General features: G+C 44.8%; 1 protein-coding gene across 1 annotated transcript; it reads right to left on the reverse strand.

Annotated features, from left to right (window-relative positions):
- Window positions 1–399: 399 nt before the first annotated feature.
- On the reverse strand, window positions 400–8,687 carry ST8SIA3 (ST8 alpha-N-acetyl-neuraminide alpha-2,8-sialyltransferase 3). Its single transcript, XM_021686378.1, has 4 exons — window positions 8,410–8,687; window positions 6,886–7,008; window positions 3,848–4,405; window positions 400–1,342 (listed from the first exon to the last, which is right to left on the reverse strand). Exons 1-4 carry the CDS (start codon window positions 8,586–8,588, stop codon window positions 1,060–1,062), a joined length of 1,143 nt encoding a protein of 380 aa, XP_021542053.1. The 5' UTR covers window positions 8,589–8,687; the 3' UTR covers window positions 400–1,059.
- Window positions 8,688–11,449: the final 2,762 nt, after the last annotated feature.

Genomic DNA, 11,449 nt, shown 5'->3' on the forward strand with positions numbered 1-11,449 from the left:
TCAAAGACTCTGAATGGGCACCATGGTTACAATGCTTTAGGGCATACGGGGATTCCATAACAACTTCTAAGCGTTCTTCTTCCTTTTCCTCTATATGTTCCAGGCTCTTAAGCTGACTCATTGCCTCTATATTCTGAGAGAATTCCCAGCCCAGTGCTTGGGTTGAGATTGTGGGAGGCACTAAACTCAGGCTGGAATACTCTTGCAGATGTGGCAAAAGAATGATTTGCCATAATAGCACTCATGTCAAAAGATGCAATGCCACCCATGACAAAAATTTTCTTTGTGATTAGTGAAAGATGCACTGCAGTATATGCCACTCACCACAGAGGGACCGTTCTGCTGTAGAATGACTGCGTGGACCAGTGAGAACTTCATAAGAGGCATTTCTTATAAAAGAAATCCTAAGGGGACCCATCATGATTTGGTCAGTTTGTCATGAAACATCAAAGTTACCCAGAGCCTTGAACACATCAGACGAGTACAGATGCAACACATACAAGCAAAGCTAATTTAATATGATTCCTAGCAAATTATTAAACTCCACAGTGGTGGGGCAGGGGGTTGTAGGGAAAGAGATCGAGAACAACAGTGAGAAAAGAGAGAGTGAGAGATGAGATATGCCAACGATTTTTGTTTGTTTGTTTCCGTTTTGAAGAGTCTGATCCCACCCAGGCAAAACTGAAATCCTGCCCAAACTGGCCAGAGGCCTGTGACTATGAGGACTGTATCTCAAAGCTGCGGGAACTACAGCTCTAGTCCTCATAAAAAACGGGAGGCAGTTTATTATCAAAATACAAGCACGAAAATACTTCAAACCATTTCATTAGCAGCATAGTTCCAAATGCAACATTCCCTTTATCAATCAAGTTTGAGTCATGTGGCTTCATTTGTCTTGCCAAGACCCTTAAAAGAGCAGTGCAAAAGAGGGAGAGACATCTTTCCTTTTAAATGGCAGACAATCTTTATAAGGAATTCTCTAGGGTTCTATTCTGAAGACTATTCCATTTGATTTGGGGCACTTTTTAAATGGCCATTTGGCACTTTCTGTTCAAAGTCTTAGGCACAGTGTGACAGAGTCAGCTTGGTGAGCCCTTCCCCATGCATTCGGTACAGCAGCTGGAACTCGGCAGGCAGCTGGTGTGACTCCTGCCACTTGGTGGTAAATTTGGTTCCTTTTTTGTCATAGTAATGGTATGGAAGATCTTCCCTTGTGTTGGGGTCAAATCCAAAAGGCCAAAATCCATACAAATGGATCTCTTCACATATTGCTGATGCAAGGGTGTACATAAGAATACCTGTGCTCAGCCGTTTGGGTGACAAATGTTTGTTTTTCCAGTACCTGCGGAATAATAAGTACATGTGGATTCAGAGGCCAGTGTTGGTTTCAATCCGATAAGGTCACCGTGACTGGGCCGGGAGGTGGATTTGTACATGGAAGTTAAAGAGTACTTGCCTTTTTCTCCTCCCCCGCAAACATACTGGCTTTGAATCTATCTTTTAGACCACAGAACAACTCAGGGCACTATTGGGAACATAACTCGTGAGACCCAGGGCAAAACGCAAACGTGGGCCCTTCCTTCAAAACTCACTGATAGTTTCAAGAGGGTGATAGCGGAACATTAAACCAGGCACTGGAGGCTTCTGAGCACAGCTTCCGGGTGACCATATGGGCTGTGCATGGTCGATGCCAGCCTGCCTCTCGGCTGTCCTAAGGAGTGGTGGCTCTGGCTGGGTGGTGACACCACGGAAGGCCAGCAGGGAGAATGACCCTGCTTCTCATACACAAAGGGCCCTTGGAAGTAGGGAGGAGGTCGTTTAATCTACGGGCACCTCCTGTGTCACTTTCTTACCCACATCTAGAGATTAAATCCTTCTTCTTTGGTCTGGAGAGAGTGTGGGGACTTATTTTTCTGTACCTTCTTGTAAAAGGTCATACTCCCTGTTCCATTGGTGTCTAGCTAGGGCGTCCTGAGCCCTCCTTTAGCATGGCAGGGCCTAAGAAAAGTATTTAAACATTTTCTGAATTAAAAAAATGCTAAATTATGGCTGTTTTTCCTTCATATTTGGACAGTAATTTGAAGCCTTCCTACCTATACTACCACATATTTGAGACTGCAGGGAGTGTGTGTGTGTGTGTTTGTGTATCACTGGCTATGCAGCAAAATTAAGCTCTTCATGAATCAGGTTTCTACGGATTACATTTCCTTAGAGTTTTCATTGAACCAATGTGTTTGGTTCAAGCTTGAGTGGCTGTGAAGCATCACGGCATCATGGCTAACTCCATGGCCCGTCAGAAAAACTGGGGCAGGGTCGGCCACACAGGCCAGTTTCCTGAAGTTTCAAAGCACGGGTATTTCCTTCTTTACTACACATAGATCTTTCCCCATTCCAGTTGCGATTTAAAAGTTTAGTCTTGGTTTTCTTACCTAAGGAGTTAGAATGACTTCTGACAATTCTTTTGGCATGGCTGAACTTAAATAAAGCGAGAGGGGAGCAAAATAAGGAGGTCAAAGACCACAGGAGGACAGGTTAGCTGGAAGCCTGGCTTCTAATTCTGTTTTTGCCCATTTTGGGCAGTGACACTGCGTAAATAACTCCTTTTCTTTGTACCTCAGTTGACTCATCTTTAAACTTAGGAGTTGGGCTACATTACCCCTCAAAAAGATGACCATACATCCTGAGAAACTAGGATAGTTCCCAACTTTGTTTGTTATCCTGCTGTCATTGTTAATAGCACCTTCTTTCTCTCGAAGACAAAGCTCCAGTTTGGGCTACACGTTACGGTCCTAACCCTACCTGTTAGATACATACTACTTTATTAGATGGTGATTCCTCCTCCTATGGGAGGTCAACTAAACACATCTTAAGTTTGGGAGACCTTAGAGGACTACCAGTTCTCCCAGAACCCACTTTAACCTGTAGGATGATCTGGACAGCATGTTAGGGCATGGAGGCTACTTGCATAGAGGAAATTAGAGTTGAGGCAGTTTCCCCAGATGATTTAAAGAAAAATGAATCTTACAATTAATTTGGCTTTATAAAATGCCCTGGACTAGCGGCTCCCAATTCTGACTACATATTAGAATCATCTGGGGAGTTAGTAAGAAAAACAGGTACCTGGGCCCTTCCCTTCCCACCTCCAGATAAATTACGTTAGAATCCCTTAAAGTAGAGCCCAGGCAACAGTATTTTGTAAAGTTCTCCAGGTGATTCTAATGCATAGCCAGAATTAAGACCCATCAGAATAGGTGAAAATATTGCATTTCTGGTCAATCTCTCTATCAAATTATAAGGGATAACAACAAGCTAATAAAATACCCTTCACATGTTTTGGCACTAAAATCCCGAATGATAAAGGCCAATTATACAATTTATGATTTACCTAGGTGGTTTTCTAATTTTGGACATTGGCAAAACTCCCAAATATCAAATAAAAAGGGACATTTTAAGTCAATTGCATCTTTTTAGAAAACTGCTTGGTTTGTCTAATTCCACCATTGGCATTATGGGGACCTAGCCATCCATTTAAAGAAAATTCTTGATTTTTGGTGATTTCCATGACTGCCTGTTAGGCTTATCACCAAGGAAGGAGACAGGGAATAGAGAGGGGAGGCTGATGAAACACCAATCCCCCCATTTGGCACTCTGTTACCAGCAGGGGGTAGAAGATTGAACTTCTTACCTAGAATGCTTCATTCTTTCATTACAAAAACATAAGAGTTTGCCCAAAATTGCTAAGCTAACCACAAGAAGTAACTAATCGGATACCTCCCACCCCCAAGAGATTACAATATTGATCTGCCATCTGGTGGGGTAAGACTTAAAGGCAATAAAATATACCCACCTGTTGACATGTTGCATTATATTTCCAGGCCAAGCCAATTGGACCTTTAACTGACCTCTGTGTTCAACAAAAAAGTCAACTAATGTCCTGGTAACAGTTGCTGAAGTGTGGAAGAAAAATGCAGGGATCCAAAGAATGGCCCCATCGAGCTTTTTTAAACTGAGGAAAAAGTTGTTACGGTCCTGAATGGTCAAGAGATTGTTGTAATATTTTTCCAGAATGCTGGGGTTGAAGGTGGTAAGGTTGGTTTTCCTTCCAACATCTCTTTGGAAAGCCTCCGTAGGGGCGAAATTGCAACGGAAAACAAAATCTGACTTATCTATTTCTTGTCCACACCGGCTCCCTGTCAGGATCCCACTATTTCCAACCACAGCACAAATATTAAAATGCTTATTCACAATGGGTGACACATCTGGAAGCAGTGATCGGAAGTTATTGCTAATAGAGAAAACATATTTATGGCTGGAATAATCATAGTGCATCAGTTGTCCGATCCGAACACTATTCTTGGTCAAAGAAAAATTTTTTATTACATCGACATGCTGAAGAATTTCTTGCCTAAAATGAAAAGAAATTCATTAAATGCATCCCATTCAAAAGAATTGACTTTCCATCTTATGTCTTATGCTGCCATTTCATTCAGACAAGAATCATAGGAACATTGTATCAAAAAAAGATTATACATTCATAATAATTGTGGTTGTTGGGGGAAGGACTGCTTCAGAATCTACAGACTAATTTCTCAGTCAAGTTCTGGATGTGCTAATTTCTCAGCCAAGTTCTGGATGTAATCCTTCAAGGCTTATAAATGTTGTAACTCACAGTTTTAGCTGCCATTCTTTGGTTTTCTGTTCTACATGAAAAGTGTATTTGATCAAGGGGAGGCATAGGCCGAACTATGTCAGAAAATACAGGGAGACAATTTACACAGGCTCCAAAGAGCTCACATTAATGCACAAACATTGGTGACTTAGAGTTTGTAACTAGGGACTACTTGTTTGCTATTGGACTGCAGTGTTCAAGGAATATCAAATATCGCTGGTGTCCAAATAAGAGCCAAATAGATATGAGTCAGTATAGTACTATCTATTATTAAAATATGGAAATGGTAGTATCAGTGAGTGTAGTTGAATATTTAATAGAAATGAGATGATAATCTCATTAAGATCCTTTGAATAATGAAATGGGAGTATTTTTCTACTTGATTATATAGAAACACAATTTAGTTGGAGTAACTTAATCCTTAGAAAAAGAGGCTATGGTAAACCCTGGAAATGTGTGTATATTGTAAGAATTCAGAGGATAAACAAGGCAAGGGTGATACGTAGCACTAATTTCAGGTTACTTTCATGTTGAGCTTTAAGTAAAATTAAGCATTTCCTCTTAAAACTTCAGCTATTTAAAATATTTAAGAAAGACCAGTAACATGTTACTTCGCTATTAATTCTAAGAAATCACATTGTGAATTTCCAGTGTCTTTTGCCTAAAAAATAGCAGGATTGAAAATAGATGTTGTGTATATCATCACTTTACCTGGAATTTTATTTTAAAAAATTACTTCATTTGTCAAAGTATAAAGCAACATAATCTAAAACTTCCAAAGTTACCAATGCTGTTCTTTACAAACTATTCTTTACCTGTTATAAAAGAAAATTTAAAATGATACTGGGAAAATTAATTAAAGACTACTTAATAAGTGGATTGAAAGGAGGCAAGTTTTGAGAAAAAAATACTGTTTTGACTGGTCATTGGGGTCACAGGGCCTAGTGTGGGAAGGAAACTTTTATTCAGTTAGGAACATATTTTGGGGAAGGTATAATGCATACTACCATTAAATATTTCCGGGTTGTCTATAAAATTAATATTGGACTAAAAACCCAATAGTTTAAAAGAAAGGCACTTCTGTGGTTTTCATATTCATCAGCTATTGTCATGGAGTAATTTCTAATTAAACAGTTTTAAAAATTTTAATACTAATCACATGACTATTTCAGCTTTTCAAGTAAACAACATTTTCATGACACCATAGATACCTAGTGACTTTGTTTTAATTCCGTCATTAGCTTAAAATAATAAAGAGTGTGGTAACTAGAAATGCTGAGACCAAACACAACCCTGTACATGAGTGGTAAAATGAGTATGTGTAAAATAAGTATTCACACCCCTAATGAATACACTAGATGGCTCACATTCCATTTAGCAGCATAATAATCCCACCAAGAAGGAAGGAGTAAGGACTTATCTGGGGTTGCTAAGAGTAGACCAGAATCACTCAAGATAATAAATTTGAATAAATCTCATCCTTCTTCCCCAACACACGCACACACACACACACACACCCCCCATACATACTTACACATAAACTCCCTCACGTATAAACAAGGCTGTTACAAGACAACCTATAAAAATGATGTTGGGTAGCTTTTACAGTATGTTAAAGGCTGTAAAGGTTTAATGAAAAAATATAGGTGAAACCAAAACAAAACCATGCTTAAATACCTGCATATATTTGGGCCAAGATTTTCACTAGTAATTGATAGGGGCGGATTATAGTACTTGCTGTGTATTTCAGGGTGAGACAATTCTATTTTATTTCATTTTTAAATTTTTTTTTCTCAGAGAATGAAATGCATTATCGCATGGTCTTGATGCAATTAACTTTTTAAATTATTTATTTATTTATTTATTTATTTATTTATTTATTTATTTAATTTTTAGTAGATGGCTTTGGCAGTGTTACCCATGCATGTTAACTATAAATCATTGTTCTCAATTAAGCCCAAGTTAGGGTGGATATTGGAAATACCTTTTTCTCTTCCATTCAGCTGGTCTTCTTGATGTTTTCTTTTTATGGGAGTGCACTACATACATAAGAAAGGGTTACCAATCAGCCTTTGTGCAGTCAGGCCGAGAGGACAATGCAAATAACACCTGAGGGTGGGGGATAGATTTTCGTTGTTTTGGATCATTTTGTTTTGTTTTGTTTTTTGAACTCCAGAATTCAAAAACACCTTTCAGACCTTTTCCCCCTATCCTACCTTTGATGTAAAAACGCTGTCCGATTAAATGTCCACTTAGAAGGTTTCTCTTGGAGTTCGTGGGTCAGAGAATTCGTAATGGGCACAAATGACGGATCTAGAAACTTCAGCGCAAACTGTGACCTGGAGAGGAGCATGAGTACACAGACAAAAGTGCTGGCCTCAGCTAGGGGAAGCCAAGGTAGCCATTAAAGCCCAGGCGACTTGGGGAGGAGGGGGGCACCTGGCGCACGCACTGGCTCCATCCCGCCTGAGCCTCTCTCATTTGGTCCACTCTCCGCTCCCACACACTCCCAGGGGCAAAAAGAAAACTAGGGAAATCCGCCTCCATTGTCCATCCCTCCCGGTGCGGGAGAGACCATAAAATGGCCGTCTCGCGGAGAGCAGGGGCGGGAGCCCGGCGCACTGCTGGAGCCTGATGCGCCGTGAGGACCAGGGAGTCAGCACCGCGGACAGCGGCCGTGCCTCCGCTAGTCCGACCCGCGACGCCCCGGCTGTCCGGGTGAATTGATTTTTGGAGAAAGGGCAGAGGAAACCGGAGACCCAGGGGAAAACTGGGGGGTGGCTCCTCCCTTAACCTCTTACTTCCCGAGCCTAGTCTGGCTTTACTCCCTGTCCCCTGACTGGGGACCCCCGGAGGCCACAGGCCAGCTCCACTCTTCTGCCCGCGGACGGGTGGAGGCGGGGGCTTCTCTAGGTTCCGCACCTCCGGCCCGCTTGGACCACAGGTTGCAGATTGTATTTGACACCTGCCCCTCAGGAGGTCCTCCTGGGAGAGCTCCTAAATGTCACTGGTAGAGGCAGGGGTTCTCGATGAGTTGCGCCAAGCTGCGTCTGGCTCTTTCCCAGTCCAGCCCCTCGCCCGGAGGTGAATTGGACCTGGGGCGAGGGTAGGCGGCCCTTAAGAGGCTCGCTTCCCGCAGAGGGCGGAGGAATTGCAGAAATCCCGGAAAGGGGTGGGGGTGGCAGCGGGGGAAGGGATCGAGGTAAAATACCCCAGGGGCTTCAGGAGAATAGACCCGCGGCATCATTCGATGGGGTGGGGCGTGGGGGAGAGGAGTGAGGACCGCGCAAGGGGAGTCCAGCGCCTGCGCCATTAAATCGGCCCTGGACCGCCGGGAGTCCGGCCGCGGAGTCTGCGGACGCTGCACCGGGAAGGCGCTCACCTCACGCACGTCCATCTCCCGGTTCAGCGCCCCCTCCTCCCCCTCCCCCCCCCACACCTCGCCTCTCCCTACATCATCATTCTCCTTAAACCCTCCCCCCATTTTTGAAATGGGGGAAGGGATGCCGAGGAAGAATACGAGAAATGCAATCACATCGATTAGGACAACGGCTTTTAGGGGCTTTGGGTTAAAAAAAATAAAGGAGAGGGGGAAGGGAGAATCAGAGAGAGGAGTGGAAGAACCACGCAATTATTTTGCCCAAAGTGTCTCAGAGAAGCCAAAACACCACCCTGTTATCTCCCCCCCCCCCCAAATAAACCAGATACCCGAGGGCGCTCAAATAGAGGCCCGCACTCACCGGAATCCCGCGTGGAACATGTACATTCGGGGCGCCCCTGGGTTGGCGTACTTGGGAGTGGTGAAGATGTTCTCCTTTTTCAGGGACACGTAGCTGATGAGCGATAAAATCAGCAGGGCGACGCTGAGCATGACCAGTCCCAGCACACTGGCGACCCGGGCCATTTTGCAATTTCTCATCCCGGGCTGGGCTGGGATCAGGGGAAGCAGGGAAATCGGTCCATTGAGCGACCAGCAGCTCGCTGGCGTGTCAGTGTGTGTGAGTGTGTGTGTGTTCGCGCGCGCGTGTCAGCGTGTGTGGCGGGGGAGGGGGACCGGGCAGGGGAGCCGCGGAGGCCCGGGGAGGTGGGGAAAGGCACGAGCCCTAGAGAGAAGCCGACCCCCAAGGCAGGCCCGAGCGGGGCCAGGAGGCTGGGCAGGAAGATGGAGGGTCTGCGCGGCGGCGTGGCGAAGGAGCGCGCCGCGCTGTGCGTCCCCGGCCGCCTGCTCAGGCTCCCCCGCGCGTTTCCAGAGAGGCTGCCATCTCCTCCGCCGCCTGTAAGATAAATGTGATTGGAATAATGTTACAGTTCGATCTAAGCACAGGATTTAATTAATGAACTCTAATCTCCCAAATAAGCAGGGGGAGGGGCAGAGAGAGAGGAGGGAAGAGGGGTGGCAGAGGGAGGGAATTGAGGCTGGAAGGCTGCAGCCCACGTCCACGGCTTCCCCGGGTGAGGGTTCGCGCGAGGAGGTGCCCGTGGCGAGACAGAAGCCCAAACTTGGTTCAACCGACCGTTCATTACTTTATAAATATATTACAGGATAGGGTGATAAACAACTGGACTTGCTGTCGTGGAGGTTATACACCAGCTGCGAGCTTCTCCTAGAGGTAGAGTGGTTTTAGGAAGACAGACGTTTAAAAGCTTCTCTCCTCATCACTGAGGCACCGCCCTGGGCCCCACAGGGTAGCACGTGCCCCAGCAAGCCAGCACCCCAGCCAAGAGGCCCTAACAGCTGCTGGGCCAGCCTGCCTTATGAGCGCTTAAAACCTCCCTAGAATTTTCCAGAATCTCTCCCCTATCCACTTCCTATGCCCACCACATACCTTGTTTCTCTCTAAAGGGTGGGCAGTGCCTAGCACAGTTGTGAGGTGAGCTGTGAGTGTGGAGGGCCTGGCTTCTCCTTCCCTGTCCTTGTCCAAGCACACAACAAGTGGTCAACTGGGCAGTGCCCCTGAGTTGACCAGGCCTGGAGCAATTCTCCCTCATTTAACTCTACACTGCCCAATTTCCTGACCCATCCCTAGGGCCAGGTCTTGGGGATGGGCCACTAACTTGGCCCTGTGTGGCCCAGAAGCTGAAGGCATTATAAACTTCATAAATACACAGAACTCTCTCTCTCTCTCTCTCTGTTTTTTAAGACTTTATTTATTTGACAGAGAGACACAGCAAGAGAGGGAACACAAGCAGGGGGAGTGGGAGAGGGAGAAGCAGGCTTCCCGCAGAGCGGGGAGCCCAATGCGGGGCTCCATCCCAGGACCCTGGGACCATGACCTGAGCTGAAGGCAGATGCTTAACGACTGAGCCACCCAGGTGCCCCCAGAACTCTCTTTTGAAGGAGCCTGAGAACAAGGTAAGAGAGGCTGCCTCTGAGGGTGGAAGGAAAGCTCACTAACACTTTGTATTGCTTGACCTTCAGTTTGTTTCAGAATATTCATATGTTGCCTGTTTTAACACCCACTGGAAATAAAAATTAATCCATTTTCAGTCAGGCTGCTGGATTCTCAGAGGCAACCCTCATGTTTCTTGAGTTCTGTTCTTTGCAATTAGCTTGTGGCTTCTTCCACCCTAGTCCTACCCTTGGCCTGGTCCTCCTAATACTGGTCCATAAGCACTAATGAAAGAAGCTGGAGGTGAGACATTGGCCTCTGAGAACTTTTCCAATAAAGAAAACTCATACTTTCCAAGGTGGTTATGATTTATTTCTCTCCTGAACTTCTTGTCTATGGACTTCAGTGGACCTGATGTTATGGTCTTTTTGTGGACCTCAAATTCCTCAAAGGGGTGAACTGCTGGACTGTGAACTTCTATAAAGCCAGGGCCATATCTTCTTCCTTGCTGTTTGCCCATACTGCCCAGCAACTGTCCCATGTAGGGGACACGCTTAATAAATGTTTGAGAACTGAATGAGGTCCCTTGTGAAAAACATCTGTCCGGTGGTGGGCAGTGGAACGCAGAATGCAAATGTCTGTTTCCAATGAATGACAAAGGGAGTTGTTCATTTTGCACCCACTGAAGGCATTTAATACCAAAATCTAAAAATGTGGGCCAGAATGCCTGGGTGGCTTAGTCGGTGAAGCATCCAACTTTTGATTTGGCTCAGGTCGTGATCTTGGGGTTGTCAGATCGAGTCCCACGTTGGGCTCCATGCTAGGCATGGAGCCTGCTTGGGATTCTCTCTCTCCCTCTCTCTCTCTGCCCCCCTGCCCCCAACACCTGCATGCTCTTTCTCTCTCTCAAAAAAAAAAAAAAAAAATTAAAACGTGGGCCAAGCGGACACAAATAATCTTTTTCTCATGGGACTTGTGTTATTTAAAAAATGTTAGAAAAGGCTTGCATATCTGCATATGATGATTACTCGAATCCTATTTTTTGAATAATTACTATCATTTCTTTTATTTTTTATTTTATTATTTATTTATTTATTTATTTATTTTTATAGTTTCTTTTAAAGAGAAGATCATATGAATATAGTGTAAAATGCCGAAAGGAGTAAGATCTTCCCTTGGAGAGCTGTCTAGGAATTCCACATATTGGAAAAACTCTTCTTGAACACGAAATCAGGGAACATGCAATGGAGCTCAGAGTAATGGTTACACGTTCAGGCTCTGGAGCCAGCAGACCTGACTTCAAAAGCTGACTCTGGCATCCACAGCTATGTGACCTGGGATAAGTTATCAGCCTCTTTGTGTTCCAAGCTCCTCAGCTGCAGAATCAGAATAAAAACCTTCCAGGAGTTGGGGAAAGATTACACAAGGCATGCAAAGGCCTTGGCACAGC

The sequence above is a fragment of the Neomonachus schauinslandi genome, chromosome 14 (assembly GCF_002201575.2).
Source record: "Neomonachus schauinslandi chromosome 14, ASM220157v2, whole genome shotgun sequence".
NCBI classification, from domain to species: Eukaryota; Metazoa; Chordata; class Mammalia; order Carnivora; family Phocidae; genus Neomonachus; species Neomonachus schauinslandi.

Excerpts from the sequence above, each read along its gene's own strand:
- ST8SIA3 (XM_021686378.1), bottom strand. The coding sequence starts at position 8,588 with ATGAGAAATTGCAAAATGGCCCGGGTCGCCAGTGTGCTGGGACTGGTC. Across the intron at positions 4,406-6,885 it reads ACAGCGTTTTTACATCAAAG|GCAAGAAATTCTTCAGCATG; the intron begins GTAGGATAGGGG and ends TTTTCATTTTAG. Across the intron at positions 1,343-3,847 it reads ATAATGCAACATGTCAACAG|GTACTGGAAAAACAAACATT; the intron begins GTGGGTATATTT and ends ATTATTCCGCAG.